At 44.1% G+C, this 21,601-nt stretch overlaps 2 protein-coding genes across 10 annotated transcripts in view; one reads left to right on the top strand and one right to left on the bottom strand.

Moving 5' to 3' along the window:
* Positions 1-2,736: 2,736 nt before the first annotated feature.
* DBI (diazepam binding inhibitor, acyl-CoA binding protein) lies at positions 2,737-8,340 on the bottom strand. Of its 3 annotated transcripts, none has more exons than XM_017891949.1 (4): positions 8,206-8,340; positions 6,952-7,069; positions 4,485-4,547; positions 2,737-3,037 (listed from the first exon to the last, which is right to left on the bottom strand). In XM_017891949.1, exons 1-4 carry the CDS (start codon positions 8,212-8,214, stop codon positions 2,964-2,966), a joined length of 264 nt encoding a protein of 87 aa, XP_017747438.1. In that variant the 5' UTR covers positions 8,215-8,340; the 3' UTR covers positions 2,737-2,963. The 3 variants fall into 3 exon arrangements, with proteins under 3 accessions (XP_017747438.1, XP_017747437.1, XP_017747439.1); XM_017891948.1 differs by having other exon boundaries at positions 7,803-8,218; XM_017891950.1 differs by lacking the exon at positions 8,206-8,340 and adding an exon at positions 7,738-7,929.
* A 61-nt stretch (positions 8,341-8,401) lies between these two features.
* Positions 8,402-21,601, top strand: part of CUNH2orf76 (chromosome unknown C2orf76 homolog) — a 100,401-nt gene continuing 87,201 nt past the window's right edge. For all 7 annotated transcript variants that reach the window (XR_001889164.1, XR_001889162.1, XM_017891944.1 and 4 more), the window contains exons 1-2: positions 8,402-8,476; positions 21,304-21,409. Coding sequence is in view for 5 of the 7 variants with exons in the window: in XM_017891944.1 (XP_017747433.1) it covers positions 21,347-21,409 (63 nt within the window). In the remaining 2 variants the exon portion in view is untranslated. The remainder of the gene's footprint in view (positions 8,477-21,303; positions 21,410-21,601) is intronic.

The following is a 21,601-nucleotide window of genomic DNA, read 5'->3' as shown; positions in this document are numbered from 1 at the left end:
CTTGGAGATCGGGTAGTGAGTCTCAAACATTGCATGCAAATGCAATGTGATTGGAATACTTCTGATTTCTGTATCACACCATATTCCTACAACAAGACTGATCATTTGTGGGAAATGGTCAAAGGACACCTGCTGGGTAGGGAAGATAATTTATCCTTGGACGTAACTAAGTTAAAGAAACAAATTTTTGAAGCCTCTCAAGCTCATTTATCTATTGTGCCTGGAGCTGAGGCGTTAGATCAGGTGGCAGAAAGTCTTTCTGGACTAAACCCCACAACTTGGATTAAGTCTATTAGGGGCTCCACTGTAGTAAATTTTGGAATCATGTTTCTCTGTTTAATTGGCTTGTTTTTAGCGTGCTGGACCAGTCAAAGAATCCTGCATCAAAACCAAGAGAATGAACAAGACTTCATCGCCATGGCACATTTATATAAAAAGAAAGGGAGATGTTGCAGGAAGTCAGGGACCCCGAACAGAGGGACTGCCTGGAGCTGCAGCAGAGGAAGATAAATTGTAAAGATTTCATGGACATTTATCAGTTCCCAAATAATACTTTTATAATTTCTTATGCCTGTCTTTACTTTAATCTCTTAATCCTGTTATCTTTGTAAGCTGAGGATGTACGTCACCTCAGGACCACTGTGGTAATTGTGTTAACTGCACAAATTGATTGTAAAACATGTGTGTTTGAACAATATGAAATCCGTGCACCTTGAAAAAGAACAGAATAACAGCAATTTTTAGGGAACAAAGGAAGACAACCATAAGGTCTGACTGCTTGCAGAGTTGGGCAAAAACAGCCAAATTTTTCTTCTTGCAGAGAACCTATGAACAGATGTGCAAGTAGGGAAGACATCACTAAATTCTTTTCCTAGCAAGGAATATTAATATTAATACCCTGGGAAAGGAATGCATTCCTGGTGGGGAGGTCTATAAACGCTGCTCTGGGAATGTCTCTCCTATGCGGTTGAGATAAGGACTGAGATATGCCCTGGTCTCCTGTAGTACCCTCAGGCTTAGTAGGGTGGGGAAAAACTCCATCCTGGTAAATTTGTGGTCAGACAGGTTCTCTGCTCTCAAACCCTGTTTTCTGTTGTTTAAGATGTTTATCAGGACAATACATGCACTGCACCGCTGAACATAGACCCTTATCAGTAGTTCTGCTTTTGCCCTTTGCCTTGTGATCTTTGTTGGACCCTTATCAGTAGTTCTGCTTTTCCCTTTGTCCTGTTCCCTCAGAAGCATGTGATCTTTGTTAGACCCTTATTAGTAGTTCTGCTTTTTACCTTTTGAAGCATGTGATCTTTGTACCTGTTTTACATCCCCTCCCCTTTTGAAACCCTTAATAAAAAACTTGCTGGTTTGAGGCTCAGGTGGGCATCACGGTCCTACTGATATGTGATGTCACCCCTGGCAGCCCAGCTCTAAAATTCCTCTCTTTGTACTCTTTCTCTTTATTTCTCAGCTGGCTGACACTCATGGAAAATAGAACGTATGCTGAAACATTAGGGGCAGGTTCCCCCGATAATTTGTCCCCAAGCGACACCCTGTGAGCCAGCCCTGGGTGGTACAAGGACTCCTGTGGGAGCCACAGGAGCAGGTGCAGCCCCAGGCTGCTGGTGCTCTCAGAACTGCACAAACAGTACTTTCTGAGAAACCAGTAAAGTACTTGCTAGTAAGGGGGGAGGGCATCTCCCGAACCAGCTATGACCTAGTCACCTGAGGTGCCTAAAAATCTCTCTCATCTGTGCGTCACTCCAGCTTTGGAAGTGGGACCTCATTGTCTAAGCCACTCTTCTGGAATGAGCTGCACAGTCAAGGGACAGATTTCACACCAGCACCTTATGCTAGCCCAGAGAGACAGATGTCACTTGCTGCGACACAGCAGAGATGCAGACTAAGTGGCAGCCAGGGGACATGAGAGGGAACGTGGTGGAAGGGGACAAACAGGGCCCTCCCGGCCAGTAAGCCCTGGGCTTGGATCCACTTAAATCACCTCTGAGCCTTCATTTCCTCACTCAAATAATGGGCACAGTAATCCCCATTACACAATATTGAGGTATGATCCCCACTGCAAAGGGCAGCGGGATTGTAAATCCAAGAGCTGGAGGGGAACATCTGGCAAGAAGGGTCTAGAGAGCTGTCTCCTTTTCTTCGTTATTACTTTTCAACAACCTACTTCCTACGTCCTCCAGAGTCAAGCTCCAGCCTTTCTCCTCTGCAAGCTGCCAGGATTCTTCTCCCTGCTGCCTGCAGAGGACATACCCCTTGCCCACTGACTGTTGCCCAGACAGCTGTCTGTGGCTTCCCCTGGGACTTGGGGAACGCCTCCTGTCAGGTTCACACTCCATTCCTGATGAGGGTTTCCACCCTGGCTCGTGCACTCTGGAATCAGGGACCAGCTGGGCCTCAGACAAACCTCAAACACTGTAAACCCTGCCTCGCACAGGGCCTGGGGCAGGAACATCCCCGACGGAAGTACCTGCAGACTGTGGTCTCAGCCAGCCTGTCTCATTTTCCTCAGTGTGGCTGAACTGGGAAGGAGGCGAGAAAGGCCATTTCTACCATCCTGCTCCTCCCCACAAAGGGCCAGCACACCCTGGGCCAGGGTGCAGGGCAGGACTGCCTGCCTCATACTCTACCAGGTACGCGGCTGAAGCACTACCAGAGGTCTTTAGAAAAAGGAAGCAAGGCTGAGGTCAGACAAAGTCATCTCAAGAACTCAGATCACTAAAGTTATTTAAAGTAACAAATATACTTTTAATTGATCTCAGATAAAAACTACTCAAGGAAGGTCAGTAATCGTTTTAGCCTCTAATTTGTTAGAGCCGTATGGTGAGCAGCCTTGAGTAGCTGGGCTAACTGGTTATTTTCCCGAATTCCCACCATCCACGGTATTAGAAAAAACAAGGCATTGTCTCAGTTTAGGAGAAATCCATGGCCTAGTAACCAAATCCAGTCACTCATATCCCATATTTTTTCTTTAGCTCTTCTACTTTGCTGATGTAAGCTTTCATGGCATCTTCCTTGGTAGTCCCTGTAAGGAATCGATAGGATTATTTGTCAGGGAGGCAGCATGGTAGGAAATAAGCAGCTTCCAGAGCCCCAGGCAGCTCTGCTGTAACTCTCCGAGGCTCAGTTTCTCACTTACAAAGTTGAGATTCTACTAAGTACATGTTGGAGGAGACGGTATCCATGGAACCTGGCCCGAAGTGAATGCTCTATAAGCCACTGTGCTCAGAAAGCCTGGTGGGGCTGGCCAAGACCTGTCGCCCATCTGCTGGACACCTGCATCCCCCACCTGTCCTGGGGGAATGGCCAGTGTGAGCCTCGGGGGAGAGGTGCCACCCTCCAGACAGGCAGGAAACTGTCACCGTGGTGACTTTACTGGTCCTGCTAACTCTTGTGGCTGACATTGGCTTTGGCCTTTTCAGTGTCTCTGTGTTGGGCTCCTATCTCCCAGAGCTGTTAAGCTGGCAGTGCAAAAGCAAAGTCAGGCACCTTCTTCTCCCCAGAGGGAGGCTATGAGAAAAGTTTCAGGAACTCTGAGCAAAAGTGGCTGCTTCTTGGAGGGGAATGAGGCAAATCTTTGTCTTCTTGCTGCAGTAGAAAGGACACTGAAGGTATCCCTCAGAGACAGTGACACCCAGTTTCCTGGATTCTGTGATGAAAGAGAGAGACCCTCTGGAACTCAGAGCTTGCTGTGAAGCACTGGAGAGTACATGGGGGCTGAGGATGGTATGGAAATGTCCCATGAAAATGGCCAGGCAGACGGGCATTCCCTTCCCAGTTACTTGCAGATCCTAGGAGTGTGTTTATTGTATTGTAACCCTTTCTGAATTCAAGGATTGCTCATATGCAGAAAGACAGAGGGCTTATTCAGAAACTAGCCAGCGGGAATGCCAATGCTGCCAGGAGTTTTGGTGCCAACTCTTGGGTCTTGCTGCTGCAGGTGGCACGTGATTAAGTACGAGCTTGGATACTTCTTGGCTGCTGGTGCTTAGCATATAATGGCTCCATTCACTGAGCCTACGATGCCAGTGGCAGGCCATGTATTAGCTCATTCCCTTCTTTCATGTACCCTTCTGGCTAGGAGGGAACTGGGGAGGGCCACTGGGGTTGGGGGTCACCGCCTGGCCTTGTAGGGGAGAGGGAGCTGCAGACAGGAAACCACCCCTTATTCTGAACACATCCGAAGCCCACACCAACTACATCATTCCCCAAACCATTTTTCAGTGGCCTGATTCCCAGCCCCTCCTCTCTAAATGATACTCCTGCTCAGAGATGGTGCTTTTAGAAAAGGCATAAACAGTGTTAGGAAAAAAAGTAGGTGGCCCAGTTTTTTCCCATTCTGGCACAGGTCAGGCTGGTTTCCCACACGTGCCCCATTGACTTTGTTTCCTCTCCTCTTCCTCTACACTTCATAATGAAGACTCTTTCATTACTGGGTTTCACAAATGAAGGAAATTGATTAGAACAATTACCTTTCAGCTCATTCCAGGCATCCCACTTGGCCTTGCCCGTGAAGTCCAACATCCCGGGCCGTTCTTAAACAAGGAAAGAAAAGGCATTAGATCTGGTTCGAATTCTAATGGAGAATTTGATCAACTTTCTTGCCATAAATGCCATCTTCTATTACACCTGTTCCTTCTAGGCTCTGTCATGGGGTTAAATAGGTCTAGTAGAGTGGGTTCTGCCCTAAGAAAACCAGATATATGCCAATCCAAACTTAAAATCTAGAGCAAATAGGAAGAACACTATTCTTATTACAAGATAACCTTTTTCTTACAAGTGAAGTGACTCCAAAATTTCTCCTTTAAAAAAATTATACTTTAATTACAATTTTTTTTTAAAACATCTATTCATATGGCTTAAAATTCAAAAGCGACAGAGGAAAATACTATAAAGTTTCTCTCCCACCCCTGCTCTTAGCTGCCCAATTTCTCTCCCTAATCAGTAATGATATCAAGTGTCCTTTCCTATGAACTGTTTATATCCTAGCCCCATTTTTCTACCAAACTGTTAGTCTATTTCTTGCTGATCTGTGGGCGTTTTCACCGAGGGTAAGGTTTCTTTAAGTTACATGATGACCTTATGCTTATAGACCTGTTATCATCTGCAGTTGGGAAACACACTCACCATCTCCCTGTTGTCCTATTTCACTAACATGCCCAGCCCCAAAGCCAAAGGGAACAGAGTCCAGCCTGGAGCACTGCGTCTGAGAAAATGTCCCTGAGCGCTTTCAGGGAACTGTTCCCAGGGACAGCTGAAACAAACTGCCCTTGCGGTCATCATCAGGATCCTAGAATAGCACTCCTCGACAGCTCTCTCCAAGCGATGGAAATGGAAATGTACATGTATATTTGCAATGTCCAATTCAGGAGCCACTTGCCACACCAAGTACCTGAAATGACTACTGGGCATCTGAAATGTGGCTCCTGTGAATGAAGACTAAACCTGATTACCTGATTTTATTTAACTATTTTTAGTTTTTTTTTTCTTTTGAGACAGAGTCTCGTTCTGTTGACCAGGCTGGAGTGCAGTGGTGTATCCTCGGCTCACCACAACCTCCACCTCCCCAGGTTCAAGCGATTCTCCTGTCTCAGCCTCCCGAGTATCTGGGACTACGGACACGTGCCACCATGCCCAGCTAATTTTTGTATTTTTAGTAGAGATGGGTTTCACTATGTTGGCCAGGTTAGTCTCAAACTCCTGACCTCGTGATCCACCCGCCTCGGCCTCCCAAAGTGCTGGGATTACAGGCATGAGTCACCGCGTCCAGCCTCCGTTAAAATTTATATAGTCATATGTGGCTACTGGCTATTGTACTAAACTCTTGTGTTTGGACTATCATGTTTTATAATCGTGTAATAGGGCTGTATAGTACAGCCCCAGAGAGAGCCAATGATACCTCTTTGATCCGTAAGTGAAAGATTCCCATGCCAGTCTATCTAGACTCATGCGAAAACCGGTATCTCTAGTACCGGCACAGGCCAGTCTCTGTGAAAACACTGTCAGAAAAGCATCTCAGCACCTCTGGCCTCCTCCACTTCACTTTTTCTTCTCCTCCCTGGAAGGACAGAGTCTACGAACTCACTGTAAAACCCATCTTCGCCACAAGACCTTCCTCAACTAAGTGCTCCATGTGAACCCCAGGGTTTGATTCGGTACTGCCTGTGATCTGTCATTCTGGGTGCCATTTTCTGCTTAGAGCTGCTTGGCAGCCAGCCCACATGCTCCATCTTCCACCCCAGCTACTGTGTTCACTTTCCTCCTCAACAGGGGCAGGGGAAACCTCCCTTCTGTGCTGCCATGACAACCCTGAGTCCTTGCACAGAATGCACTGTGCTGTTGCCTCAGTATCCACCCATGTTTCAGGGACTTAGGGACAGAATGAAACCTGCCCAAGGTAGGAAAGACGTTATTACAGAACACGACAGTCCAAAGTACAGCCTCAAAATCTGCACCAAGATTTTCGGACAGGGAAAAAGTTGTCATCAGGAAGGCACAGACTTGTTAGTGAAATGCTCTGACCTGGCCCTAGAAACCAGGTGCTTCTCTGCTCCTGACATCAGGCTTGGCCAGGCTGTCAAGTGCTCCAACTTTGATCCTGCCCATCTAGGGCAGAAGCTGAACGGCTCAACAATGATGCCACTGAGCTGAGAGCCTACAGCAAGTCTTTTCCAAGCTGCAGCCTTTGCTTCTTCCCTAGTAGAGAGGAGCTGCTGGTGATAACCAGTAAAGACCTTCTAAAGCCAGGATTTGAATTCTACTACTACTGGAGACACTGAGAATCCGGAACACGGTCTTTTCCAACCCAGGAACCATCACCATACCCCAACTGAAGAGGAGGGCCTCAGGCAGTTTGAGTGAAGTTCCCAGGGACTTCTAGGCCGGGCTGCTGAGCCTGCTTTGATGAGAAGAGGCCCTCCCAACCCCCTCTCCGCATACCTGTATTTACGTCGCCCACGGTTGCTTGTTTGTAGCGGCCATAGATGAACAGCATCTCATCATCGGCTGGCTTGGTCTTAAGGTGCTTAACCTCCTCTGCAGCTTTCTCAAACTCAGCCTAAATGGAAGGGAGAGGAGAGGACTGAGGGCCTCCTCTGGGTGGGAGAGGGTAGGAGTCCTGCTGTGGCCTGAACTGAGCCCAGTTACAGGGATGGAGAGGTGGGAAAGGTGGCACCCTTCGGGCAATGCAGCCCCTGAAGTGTGTCTGCCCTACCCTGCCCCAACAGGGCAGCTAGAAAGATTCAGCAACACAAGAAGGGGAAGCTCCTCCAGTTCACTCATTCAATCGAAAACCACGTATCCAGCGCTCTCACAAACGCAGGCATCAGGTCTGGAAACACAGCAGTGAAGAGGGCAGGCCAAGCCTTTGCCCGCAGTGGGTGTCCACCCCGCAGGAGAAGCGGGAGAAGCAGCGCGGCCAACTGCCTGGCCACCACCGTGCCAGGCACTAGGGAGTGGCCGGGGTTTCAGCTAAGCCCTGGCCTGGGGACAGAGGCGGCACAGTATGCTGGAAACAGCTGAAAGGGGACAGGGCATGAGTGCCCCGGTGTCAGCGCCGGAGCCCGTTGGTCCCCTCCCTTCCCCTGGGGCCCGGGCATTCAACACCGACCTCTGTCCCAGTGCCCGGATTGGCAGAGGCAGGCGGGAGGGGCCAGAGGTCGCCCCACATAGCTTGGTCGCCGATAAGGGTCTACACTGGAGGGAAGGGAGGGGGCCCTGGGTCACCTCTCCCCGGGCCGCGATTCTCCTCGTCCCGCACTCGGAGCACCCGGCCCCGTACTTCCCCTGACCTCCAAGCTCCCGTCCACGGCCTCCTCGCTTCCCCACTCCGCCGCGACGTCCTGCCCTGTGCTTCGGGATGGGGACTGAGTCTTCTCGCTCCTCCAATCCGTGCAACCCCTTCCCCCATCTTTCCATCAAGCACCCTTGACTCCCACTCCTCTCCCGCTACACAGCGAAGTCCACCCCATGGGCAACTTTCCGGCAGTTGCGGGGTGGGCAGCAGAGTTAGAAATCCCCAAACGGAAAATCCCGCTCACAAGGCTCTGTCCAACGAATCAGGGCTGGGCATGGGTCCAGGAGGAACTGCGTGGCACGGAAGGAAACAGCCCGAGAGCTTCTGGCTGCCGGGTGAGCCACCAACAGGCCTCCAGCCCGCTGCACCTTCCCAGCCTGGCTGTGCACCCGCTGTACCTGAGACATCCTGGCCGCCTTGCAAGAACTCCAGGGAGACCGCGCAGGAGGAGAGAACCAGGAAATGATCCCTCAGGCTGCACTGGCAAGCGCTTTTAGAGGTGCGGTTCACTCGCCCCAACCCTGCTCGAGCGAGCACCGGAAAGCCAATCAGAAGCCAGTTCTGTGCTAGGGGCGTGCCCAGCCCCCGCCGCAGCGCCAGCCCCGCCCGAGCCCGCGTGGGACTGCTTGCGCACGCGCCGGGAGTAGCCGAAGGGGACGCCGGGAGCAGGTGGGGACCACGGAAGTTGGGCGGTTAGTTTTGCAGACGGGAGTTGGTCGAGAGTTGGGTTCAGTCCTGGGCCATTGTGGGGACGGCACGCGGGAGAAGGGGAGGGGACGGAGACCGAAGAGCGAAGGTCCTTATGTTTCTTTTCTTTCCTTAAATCTCTTGCCCGGCCTGAAGAGGCCGGAAGTTGCTTCTCTGGACAAATAAACTCAGACCTGGGAATGGTGGGCGGGACCCGCTCTTCTTTTGGGGTCTAGAGAAGACCCCCGGAGATGGTACCTGGTGAGCTGCGTGATGGTGGAAAGCTGGACTGGTCTCCAGAAAGGCGAAGCCGAGGCCTCTTCCTCTGAACTTTTGGCAGGGGTTCTTTGACTTGCCTGTGGCCTTAGTGTCAGTCCTGTATGGCACATTGATGTCTGTGGTCCATTTCTCCATCTGGTGCCTTAAAGGCAGGGACAGTGTCTTATTTGTCATGAATATGCAATAGGGAACAAATCTAGGGTTTTCAGTCTGAGAATTTTGTCTGAGAAAGAAAAACGAAACAAATTAACAAAAATCTTAAATATGGGGAAAGTACACTGAAGTGTAAGAAATGCAGGTTTCTTCGAAAATCACAATTCAGAGCTGCTTTTTCCATTTGAGGCCTGGATTTGGTTTTGCTCTAGTTGGTGCTTACAGCTTCCTTGATGGAAACTCAGATTGCTTGTGTGGGCCAGATTTGCAGTCAAATGCATCCCCTAGTCAGCAGGTTTTAAGTTAGGGTATTGTCGAGATTAGGTACTTTGATAATGCAGTTATCACTTCTCAAAGATCAGTTGCTTTGATTTAGTTTTTTAGTTTTTTGTTTTTATTTCTTTTTGTGTGTGATAGGGTCTCACTCTTTTACCCAGGCTGTAGTTCAGTGGCACAATCTCAGCTCTCTGCAGCCTTGAACTGCAGGCCTCAAGCGATCCTCCCACCTTAGCCTCCCGAGTAGCTGGAACTATGGGCGCAACCACCATGCCTGGCTAATATTTTTATTTTTATATTCACAACTTGGCTGTTTGGTGCAAGGGGCCTAGTATTTAACGTATCTTGGCTTTTATCATGCCTTCCTCACTAAGCTTAATCATTTCTAACTTTTGATTTAAAATGAGAGACTAACAATGCTTCCTGTCACTTGAAAACTTAGAGGCCATTGCAGTGTTATTAATTGGCCTAATTTCAATATTGTTGTGCATGTTTTGTTCGATTTATACCTAAATAGTTGTTTTTTGAGTGATTGCAAATGTTATTGTATTTTGTATTTGTATTCGTATTGTATATTGTATTCCATGTGTTCTTTGCTACTATTTGGAAATACAGTTGGTTTTGTGTGTTTATTTTGTATCCTGTGACTTTGCCAAATTCATTAATTCTAGATTTTTTTTTTTTTGAGAATTCTTGGGATTTTCTGTGTAGATAATCATGTCATCTGCAAATATAGGGACAGTTTTATTTCTTCCTTTCTCAACACTCTGCCTTTTATTTCCTTTTCTTGCCTTGTTTCACTGTCTAAAACTTCCAGCAGCATGTTGAGTAAGAATGGTGAGAATGGCTGTCTTTCCTTGTTCCTGATCTTAGGGGGAAAGCATTGAGTCTTTCCTTGTGAAGTCTAATGTTAGCTCTAGTTTTGTTTTTTTTTTTTTTTTTGGTTTCTTTTTTGTAGTTGCTCTTTATCAAACTGAGATGTTCCCCTCTTTTCTTGTTTTTCTGAGAGTCCTTATTGTGAATGGATGTTGACTCTCCATTGATGTTTGTCAGGTGCCTTTTCTGTATCACTTGATGTGATCGTGTGATTTTTCTTCAGCTTGTTAATTTGGTGGATTACACTGATTGATTTTCAAATATTAAACTAACCTTGCTTCTCTTGAAAAAACTACTTGGTCATGGTGTATAATTATTTTTATGTATTGCTAAATTGTATTTGCTAATGTCTTACTAAGGATTTTTATGTCTATATTCATAAGGGATATTGGTCTGTTGTTGTCTTTTTTTAGTAATGGCTTTGTCTGGCTTTATTATTGTAGAAAGACTAGCTTCATAAAATGAATTAGGAAATGTTCCTTCCTTTTCCGTTTTCTGAAAGAGGTTGTGTACAGTTGATGTTAATTCTTCTTTAAATGTTTTGTAGAGTTCTCTAGTGAAACTCTCTAGGACTGGAGATTTCTTTTCTTTTCTCCTTCCTCCCTTCCTTCCTTCCTTTTTTCCAGGAACCCCATCAGGTTCTTATGGAGATTTCTTTCTTGGGAGTTCTTAAATTATGGATTTAATTTCCTTAATAGTTATAGGGCTATTCATATTGTTTATTTCATACTGGTGAGTGTTGGTAGTTTGAGTTTTTAAAGAAATTGGTCCATTTTGTCTTGTGCTGTGAAATGTATGTATGTAATTAGTTCCTATTCCCTTATTATCCTTTTGATATGTGCAGAGCCTATAGTGATATCCTCCGTTTCATTACCGATATTGGTTATCTGTGCCTTCTTTTTTTTTCCTAGCTGGTCTTGCTCAAGATTTTTCAGTGTTTAAAAAATCTTTTCAAAGAACCAGCTCTTTTCTCATGGATTTTCTATTTTCTGTTTTCAATTTTATTGATTTCCGCTCATTATTATTTCTTTCCTTCTGCTTGCTTTGGGTTTGTTCTGCTCTTGATTTTCTAGGTTCTTGAGGTGGGAGCTTAGATTATTGACTTGAGACTTTTTCTCATTTAATATATGCATTTAGTGCAATGCATTTTCCTCTTCACAGTGCTTTAACTGTGTCCAACTTTTATTCAGTTCAGGGTATTTTTAGTTTCTTTTTTTTTTGAGACATAGTCTCGCTCTGTCACCCAGGCCGGAGAGCAGTGATCTCGGCTCACTGCAACCTCTGCCTCCTGGGTTCAAGCCATTCTCCTGTTTCAGCCTCCTGAGTAGCTGGGATTACAGTGCCTGCCACCAAGCCCAGCGGATTTTTGTATTTTTAGTAGAGATAGGGTTTTATCATGTTGGCTAGTCTGGTCTCGAACTCCTGACCTGAAATCTGCCCACCTCAGCCTCCCAAAGTGCTGGGATTACAGGTGTGAGCCACTGAACCTGGCCTTAGTTTCCTTTGGGACTTCCTCTTTGGTCCAGGGCTTGCTTAGTAGTCTGTTCCTTAGTTTCCAAGTGTTTGAAGACTTTGCTGGTAGCTTTCTGTTTCTGATTTCCAATTTGATTCCACTATGGTCAGAGAACACACTATTTAATTTCACTTCTTTAAACTCGTCATGGTTTTTTCCTGTGGTGCAGAATATGGATGTCTTGGCATCTATTTTGTGGATACTTGAAAAGAATGTGCATTTTGCAGTCATTAGCGGGGTGTTCCATAAATGTCCATTACATCCTGTTGGGTGGATGGTGGTGTACAGCAGCAGTCCTCAACCTTTTTGGCACCAGCGACCGGTTTCATGGAAGGCAGTTTTTTCATGGCTGGGGTGGTAGGGGGATGGTTTTGGGTTGAAACTGTCCCACCTCAAATCATCAGGCATTAGATTCTCACAAGGAACATGCAACGTAGATCCCTCATATGCTCAGTTCACAATAGGGTTCGCGCTCCTATGAGAATCTAATGCCACCACTGAGAGAAGGAGTTGATTCCATTCCTTCTCCCTTTAGGTCCCACAGGGGCAATCAGAGTAGCTCATTTGCTACTGCGTGTGCAGTGGATTTGTGTCACAGCTGTAAAACCCCAGGTTTAGGTAAATCAAATTCTTTATAAAGGGCTGCAGGCAAACCTGCCCAGCCTTACCCTGGAGTGAGATATCTTCATTGTACTGGACAGTCTGGTGGGAGATACTGTCTCTGTCTTTCTAAGCTGTTAGCTGTATACATATCCTTGAAAGATAGTTAAGAATGAAAGCAGCCAGCGCCTCTACTTCTAAGACACGCAAAGGTGTGGGAGACCCATGGAGAAATGTCTCCTAACACACAATACAGGGATTGACATTCTCACTGATGATTGCAAATCAAGAAAAATAGAATTTATACCCAGTATACCTTGTTTAAGAAAGCAAGTATATGAAATATTCTTTCCAAATGGTTAAATCTCCAACCCTTGGGAAAACTCAGCTGTCCAGAATGGTCTTGCATATCTTGAGCAGAGAAAACAAATTATGGTTTTGTACATTTGCTCCAGATTGAAGGTCATAATGGCAGGTCTGAGGAATTGTAGGTGTTGATTTGTCAGTGGGTGGTGTACTGTACATGTGAACAGTAATCAAGGATATATTTATTTGGAACTGATAATGGTTCTTCCTCAGGGAAGGTCAGCTGCTAATGTCATTGTGTAGTAAAGCAGTTACAGCACGGAGAAGCATGTGCCAGTCAGCAGATTAGCTAAAATTCATCTTGTAGCTAATGTGTTACCTAACCCCCTAGAGGTGGAAGATTTTATTTTTTTAACCTATCTAAAAAATAGTTGAGGTTGAAGACTTTGAAATCATTTATAAATGAATTTTTGAAAATATATTTCTCAAAAGTTCTGTCAGTGAAAGATGATTTAACCAACTCTTCTAGAATAATGGTGCTTTCATTTGTATTATGCGGCTAAACAAACAAACAAACAAAAAAATGCCAAGAACTTTTCAAATGTTATTTAACTCTCATATAGTCCTAGTTTATAAATGTAGGGGTTTTTTTTTGTTTGTTTGTTTTTATATTTTGAGATGGAGCCTCACACTGTCTCCCAGGCTAGAGTGCAGTGGCACGATCTTGGCTCACTGCAGCCTCTGCCTTCTGGTTCAAGTGATTCTCATGCCTCAACCTCCCGAGTAACTGGGATTACAGGGGCAGGCCACCACGCCCGGCTAATTTTTTTCTGTATTTTTAGTAGAGATGGGGTTTCACCATGTTGGCCAGGCTGGTCTTGAACTCCTGACCTCAAGTGATCCATCAGTGATCCGCCTGCCTCAGCCTCCCAAAGTGCTGGGATTACAAGCGTGAGCCACCATGCCCTGCCCTAAATGTAGTTTATAAATGCTGAGTTTCATATTTAAAAAAATATGCTTTTGAAAAAATGTAAAGCAGATTCTTTAATTGACACGTAATTGTACATATTTGGGCAGCACAGTTTGATGGTTCAGTGCATATATATGTTGTAGAATGAGCCATTCAGGGTATTTAGTGTGACCATTGCCTCATGCATTTATCTTTTTGTGATGAGGATATTTAAAAATCTCGCTTCTAGCTATTTTGTAATGTACTGTTAACCATAGAACGCCAGAACTTATTCCTCCTATTTAATTTCAGCTGTGCCTTCAACCAGCCTCTCCCAATCCTTTTCTCACTCATTCTCCAGTCTGTCCTAAAAAGAAAATTCCTGGGGCTGGGCACGGTAGCTCATGCCTGTAATCCCAACACTTTGGGAGGTTGAGGTGGGTGCATCGCCTGAGATCAGGAATTTGAGACTAGCCTGCTCAACATGGTGAAACCCCATCTCTACTAAAACTACAAAAATTAGCCGGGCATGGCAGCGTGTGCCCATAGTCCCAGCTGCTCTGAAGGCTGAGCAGGAGAATCACTTGAACATGGGAGGCAGAGGTTGCAGTGAGCTGAGATCGTGTCACTGCACTCCACCCTGAGTGACAGAGCAAGACTCCAACGAGACTCTCAAAAAAAAAAGAAAAAGAAAATTATTGTCACCTTTTTTCTTTTTATTATAATGTCCAACTCTTGCTATTTCATTGTTACTGAGATCTGTTTTTAGGAGACAATTTTGTTCTCCATCCAAGAGTTAAAATTATGCTTTTGAAATAGGCCAGAGTAGATTAAAATGCAATTAACATTTTGCTTTTAGTCATAGTACTGAGTGCGAATTAATTTTAATTTGTCATTCTTACAAACTTAAACTGAAGTTAATATAAAGTTATTAATTTGCCAAGGTTAAATTTTCTGTAAATGGTGAGCATTTATCATTCATCTACTAACAGTATGCTAGGTGTTCTGTCTTTTAAGAAGGGTAATAAAATAATTTAGGCTCCCCAACATCACCCCTGGCCTTAAACAACATTTTTTTTTTTTTTTTTTTTTTTTTATAAAATGACATATTTAAATGCTATTTAATTGCACTTAAGGATTATTTACTCCAAAATCATTAAGGGCAGTTTCAGAATCATTTGCATATTCAGTGATTTTCTTCTTAGCAATTTCCTGCTCTTTCTCCTTTTATACCTGCTCACCTTTGCCAATTCAGTTTCCTCACAAAAAGGAACAGTAACAACTGTGTTTCATATGTTCTTCTTATTGATTTATTTGTTTTAAAAGGAAGGTGATGGACTCTGCCCTGTGATACTGGTTCCTAAATCTTGAGGAGAATTAAGCATTTAGCATGATTACATATACATATGTACATATGTATATATATGTAATCACTCTAATATACTCTTTCTGTGTATAACCTATCTGTCTATAATGAAAGAGAGAATCTGGTGTTAAAAGGAAAACTTTTGACAAATTCAATTTAGCAGCGTTTAAGTAAAGAATGCATGAATTAGGCAGCGTCTGAACTAGTAAAGGTTCAGAGAGCACTAACCAGCAACAGTATTTTCTGTCTATAAATATCCAGCAGGCAGTGTTTATGGCCAGAAAACAAGTGAGAGACCGAAATAGTCTGACTGGCTACAGCTTGGCTTTTGCCTTATTTTGACATGTTTTGGCAGTTTGCAGCCTGTATTGGCTGAAAGTTTGGCTGCTGTGATTGGCTGAGGCTCCGTTACTTACTACAATAATACACTTGCAAGTTAGGTTGCAGCTTGTTTACATAGTAAGATAGGGTGCAGTTCATTACCTATGGAGGCAGCTTTAGGTCAGATTTAATTGAACAGTGGTTAGAACCTTCCGTTTTTGAAAGTTGTACCTTTTTCGTTTGGATAAGACAAACTTTAAAGCAAAGTTGATATATGACAAGTGTGATTTTACAGTACTTAAATTTAGGGAGTAGATGTGCTTTATAAATATTTTGGTTTTTCAAAATGATTCTCTCTAGGAATCTGTTAAAATTCTGGTCATAAACATAATTTCTTAGAAACCTGCGTGTGACATGAAGGAAGGTCAGCCAGTGCGCAAGTGGTTATAGGGTCTTCTCCATGTTAACTGCCTTAGTGCTTGAGTGCTTTGCGTACCCTTAAAGCTTCTAATAGCTCATTTTGGATTCCGTTCTCTGACAAAAAGGTCAAGAAGATGCTTTCTTCAAATACCATAAGGCATATATACTGGGTTTTTTAGGTAGTACAGTCAATCCTAATTATTTTAGGTAGTACAGTCAATCCTAATTATTTTCAGATTCTGTATTTGCAAATTCATGTACATACTAACATTTATTTGTAACCCCAAAAGCAATATTCATGACACTTTCTTAGTCATTCTTGGACATGTCCAGAGCAGTGAAAATTTTGAGTCACTCATATGTTCCCAGCTGAGGTCAAATAAGACAACGCTCTGCCTTTTTTATTTTATTTTATTTTTTTTGAGACAGGATCTCGCTCTGTTGCCCAGGCTGAGGCTGGAGTATAGTGGCACAGTCTCGGCTCACTGCAACCTCTGCCTCCCAGACTCAGGTGATCCTCCTACCTCAGCCTCCTGAGTAGCTGGGATTACAGGCGCACGTTACCACACCCAGATAATTTTGGTATTTCTTTTTTTTTTTGTAGAGACAGAGTCTTGCTATGTTGCCCAGGCTGATCTCAAACTCCTGGGCTCAAGTGATCCTCCCACCTGGGCCCCCAAAAGTGCTGGTGTTACAGGCGTGAGCCACCGTGCCCAGTCGCTCTGCCTTATTTCAGCTCTTATATTGTAAACAAGTGACCAGTTTGTGGACTATTTAGTGCTGTGTTTTTTTCATTTTAATGCTTTTCTGTTAGTGATTCTGCTATTTAAAATGTCCCCCAAGCATAGCGCAGACATGCAGTCAAGTGTTCCTAGGCTCAGGAAGGCTGTGATGTGCCTTATGAAGAAAATACTGTCTTGGATAAGATTTGTTCAGGCAGGCTGTGAGTGTTGGCTGTGAGTTCAATGCTGATGAATCAGCAACATAACAATGTCTCTTTCAACAGAAACATGCACGAAACAAGATTATGTATTGATCATTTGCCAAAATGTGAAGACGGGCTCACAAGATCCTAATCCTGTAGTTGCCCTGGGAGCAGTGGTTCAGGATTTGCTGATTCAGTGTTCATAGCCAACTTTATAAACCATAACTGCTACCAACATGCAGAACCAACTGTAGTGATGTTGTTTCTGAACTGACAGAGATCAGTGTAACATCAACAATCAAGTATCTTGTGAGTGTTTTGTGCTTATCTGAATACTTGGCTCTGAGCTTTCATGTGTGGTGCCTGGTTTTTCACCCAGAAACCTGCCCCTGCCAGTTTATAACTCTGCAGCTCAGAGCTCTGCCCTGGGGAGACCAGCCAGCTTGGGAAGGGGAGCCACCGGGCAAGTTAAGGAGCATTGCATTTAGCTTGTTCTGGCTTTCCCTGGTTGCTGAATTTGCACCACAGGCTGCAGGACTGAAGGCTGAAGGCCCATCTCATCTATGGGGCATCAGAGCTTCCAAGCTGTGCTTCCCTCCTCACTATCCTTGTAGCTTGGACCAAAAAAGCAGCTGCAGAGGGGAGGGTGCTGGGCTGCTCTAATGCAGTGGTTACTGGCCAGCGAACTGGGGCTTCCATGCAAGGCAGTTCCTATGGAAGTTTTGTGTTTGCTTTGTTTGTCTGGAAGAGCTTTGTTTTGCTTTGCCTATGGGCTTTTCTTCACTGCCCCAGACTAGCTGGGTAAGGTACTAGCTAGAACTGCAGGTTTTTTAGGCAGAGAGGTTTAAAGACCTTCCTAAGCCCTAGGCACTCTTACTTTTCAAAGCATCACCTGGGTCTTCTGTGTTGCAATACACCCATATCCTACATTAAATCTAACGTGTAATTATGAATAGAATCAAGTTGCTGTTGAACTGTTACATTTTATAAATATATAATTAATATTAATTTTGATTTCTTTTTTCCCATATCTCAAACATTTTCTTGGGTCCTGTGTCTCTAGTGCAAGATTGCCGTGTTAGTGTGTCCTTAGAAAATGGAAGAAATCAGTTTTTTTTTCCTCCCTTTAACTGCTCATTAGTTCTACAAACATTTATGGAGGGTGGGCATGGTGGCTTACACCTGTAATCCTGTGCTTTGGGAAGCTAATGCAGGAGGGTTGCTTGAGCCCAGGAGTTCAGCACCCACCTGGACAACACAGTGAGACCCTAGCTCTACGCAAAATTGACAATTTTAAAAAGAACATTTATGGGGCTTCTGAGGCGTCTCATGCTATACAAGCTGTTGGGTCTACAAAAACGGACCACACAGCATTCTTTCCCTTAAGGAGCTTGTGGGCCAGACCTCTAAAACAGATGACATCAATAGGGAGTGATAGGTACTGCAGCATCCAGAGGGGCCCATGGCTCAGCCTAGGGGAGAGGAGGAGCCCAGCTCAAAAGTGTCCTGCAGAAGATAGCCCCTGAGCTCGGTCTTGAAGGAGCCTCTGTGGGAAAGCAAAGAGGGCGAGGGGCGGAGGGATTTTGGAGAGAAGCCGGGCTGGAGAGGTGTGGTAGAGGCGTGGCAACAGCGTGGTGGGTGTGGGAAACTGTGAGCTGTCATTGTGGCTGCAGGGATATTTGAAAGGCAGATTTTGATGGTGATGTATACCACTGGAGAGGCAGCGAGGGGCTTGTACCATCCCGGACAAGTTCAGACTCCTCTGGGCGTGTGACCTGCTTCTGGTGCCTCCGAATGCTGTTTGGCTTTATTTGGTGTCCCTTGGTACATAGCAGGAGTATAACTAAGTTCCTAGCCCTTCGCTCCTTTCCAGTACTCTGTAAGTTTGGTATTGTTTGCTTTGTTCTGTTATCTCTTCCTTCTTAAAAAGAAATGGAAATAGCTGAGTTTTAAAATAACTTTTGTTGATGCATACACATATATCAGAAAAGTGCAAATATAAGTATACAGGAAATAGCTTAATTTAAAAACACATGATTGGTAAAACATCAAACAATATTAAAAAGTATATAAAACAAGTAACAGTCTCTTGGATTTCTGCCCTCAGAGATAGCCACTGTTAATGTTTTGGTAAAGGCTTTTCTGGACGTCTCTCTGTGCTTATGTTTACATGTAACATACCGACATTACAAACATGCAGTGATACTGTACACAGGCAGTTTTCTAATTTTTTTTTTTTTTTTTTTTTTTGAGACAGGGTCTGGCTTTGCCTCTCAGGCTGGAGTGCAGTGGTGCAATCTTGGCTCGTGGCAACTTCCGCCTCCCAGGCTCAAGCGATCCTCCCACCTCAGCCCCCTGACTACAGGCTTACGCCACCATGACGGGCTAATTTTTGTATTTTTAGTAGAGGTGGGGTTTCACCATGTTGCCCAGGCTGGTCTCTTGAACTCCTGGACTTAAACAGTCTGCCCGTCTTGGCCTGCCGAAGTGCTGGCATTACAAGTGTGAGCCACAGCACCCAGCCCTTTAACTTCTTTTTTTTTTTTTTTAAGACAGAGTTTCACTCGTGTGGTCCAGGCTGCAGTACAATGGCACAATCTTGGCTCACTGAAACCTCTGCCTCCCGGGTTTAAGTGAGTCTCCTTTCTCAGCCTCCCGAGTAGCTGGGATTAGAGGTGTGCACCACCACACCTGGCTAACTTTGTGTTTTTAGTAGAGACAGGGTTTCACCATGTTGGTCAGCCTGGTCTCTAATGCCTGACCTCAGGTGATCCACCCGCCTCGGCCTCCCAAAGTGCTGGGATTAAAGGTGTGAGCCACCGCACCCAGCCTAACTTGTTTTTTCACTCACTAGTATGTCATGGCCATCTTTCAGAGTTGGTACCCATACATCCATATCACCCTTTAATGACTGCAGGGTATTTTTTTTTTTATTGCATGGCATAATTTACTTAACCGTATCTTTACTGGTGGACGTTTAATTGGATTCTAATTTTGTTAACTATTAGAAACATTTCAGTGAAAGAAAATCTTTGAATGTACACTTTTGTGCACTTGTAGTCTTGCAAAAGTTTTATTAGGAAAATGTCAAGCATTTACAAATGGAAAAGTATATGAGGTTTCATATATAACCAACTTCAACAGTCAACAATGGTTTAGTTTTTTTTTTTTTTTTTTTTGGGGGAGGAGGGGGGTGGAGCACAGTACATAGTTCACTGCAGCCTCAAACTTCTGGCTCAAGTGATCCTTCTGCCTCAGCCTCCCAAGTAGCTAGGATTGTAGATGTGTGTCATTGCACTCAGCTAATTAAAAACATTTTTTGTAGAGATGAGGTCTTGATATGTTGCCCAGGCTGGTCTCGAACTCCTGCACTTAAGTGATCCTCCTGCCTCATTGGCCCTCCTAAGTGCTGGGATTACAGGCGTAGGCCACCATGCTTGGTCTCTACTAATGTTTTTTTAATCTGTGCTTCTATAATTGTTTTTCCTCTGCTAGGGTATTTGAAAGCAAATACAGGTCATCATTTCACCTGTGTATTCCTCAGTCTTTTAAGATAAGGACTTAAAAACGTAACCATAATATGATATAAACAGAATTAACATTAATTCCTAATATCATCTAATACTATACAAATTAGGAGCCATACAAAGACTAAATGTTGCATTGGTTGAGATTATCTTTTTTAAGTCTCTTCTAATATATAGCCTTCCTCTCTTCTCTTTATTTCTCATGCCATTTGTTGAAGAAATCAAGTCATTTTTCCAGTACAATTTTCCACCATCTGAACTTGGCTGATGGCCTCCTTGTGGTGTCATTTAACATGTTCTTACACACTCTATCATAGCTGATAAACTGGGAGTGAGATCTGGAGGCTTGATTCATTCATTAATATTGATTAGTAAGCTCAGGTGTTGTCAACCCCCGATGTACCCATGCTAAAGTTTCCCATCAGTCTTTTACCTGATTGTTTTAACACCGCTTTATGATCATCACCTACACTCACTTCATTAGGGTTTTCAGAAGGATAATTTTTAGAATCTTTTTATTTTGAGATAATTGTAGATTCACATGTAGATGTAGGAAATAATACAGAGATCCCATTTCCCCTTCATCCACTTTCCCCCATTGGCAGCATCTTGCTTGAGTATAGTCCGATTTTACAGGCAGGAAATTGACATTGATACAAACAATGGACCTCACTTAGATTTGACTAGTTTTATATGCACGTGTGTGTATCTGTGTGTGTGCCTGCATGTGTGTGCATTTAGTTCTGTGCAGTTACATTGCATGTAGATAAAAATGGGTAACACCACAGTCAAGAATTAGAACATTTCCGTCACAAGGATCTCTCATTTTACCCTTTAATAGCCACAGGCACCTCTTTCCCTCTCCTCCCCTAACCCCTAGCTACACCCTAATGCATTCTTCATTTCTGTATTTCTGTAATTTTGTCATCACAAGAATGACATAAAAATGGAATTATACAGTATGCAACCTTTTGAGACTGCCTTTTTTCATTCAGTTTGATTCCCTTGAGATTCACCCTGATTGTTGCCTGTATCAATAATTTATTTCTTTCTATTACTGACTAGTACTTCATGATATGGATATACTGCAGTTTGTCTGATCATTCACATGTTAAAGGGCATTTGGATTGCTTCCCAGTTTTGCGGTATTACACATGGATATGCTGTGCACATTCATGTACAGGTTTTTGTGTCAATGTAAGTTTTTGTTTCTCTGGCATAAATGCCCAAGAATGCAATTACTGTGTTATATAATGGGTATGCCTAGTTTTGTGAGAAATTGCCGTATTCTTTTTCAGGCTGGCTAGTACCATTTTACATTCCTACCAGCAATGTATGTGAATGTCTCCACCTTCACCAACATTTGGGGCTCTTGCTGTGTTTTATTTTAGCCATCCTGATAAGGTACGTAAATTGGGATTTTAGTACTTTTTAGCTGTAATTCTTCTATGAAGAAGAAACTTTTTTTCATTAGCTATTTGGTAACATTGAAATATTGTCTGTACAAGAAAGGAAGGGTAAAATGTTTGATTTCTTATTTCCACCAACCCTCACTTGGAAAGCCACTTTTCAGAAAAACAAATTAGTGCCCTGTTA

This window comes from Rhinopithecus bieti, unplaced genomic scaffold, assembly GCF_001698545.2.
Source record: "Rhinopithecus bieti isolate Rb0 unplaced genomic scaffold, ASM169854v2 scaffold_19969, whole genome shotgun sequence".
In the NCBI taxonomy this organism is placed as follows: Eukaryota; Metazoa; Chordata; class Mammalia; order Primates; family Cercopithecidae; genus Rhinopithecus; species Rhinopithecus bieti.
This window is presented reverse-complemented; position numbering and strand designations above follow the sequence as displayed.

Excerpts from the sequence above, each read along its gene's own strand:
- DBI (XM_017891950.1), bottom strand. The coding sequence starts at position 7,929 with ATGGAAAGATGGGGGAAGGGGTTGCACGGATTGGAGGAGCGAGAAGAC. Across the intron at positions 4,548-6,951 it reads CGTGGGCGACGTAAATACAG|AACGGCCCGGGATGTTGGAC; the intron begins GTATGCGGAGAG and ends TCCTTGTTTAAG. Across the intron at positions 3,038-4,484 it reads TGCCTGGAATGAGCTGAAAG|GGACTACCAAGGAAGATGCC; the intron begins GTAATTGTTCTA and ends GATTCCTTACAG.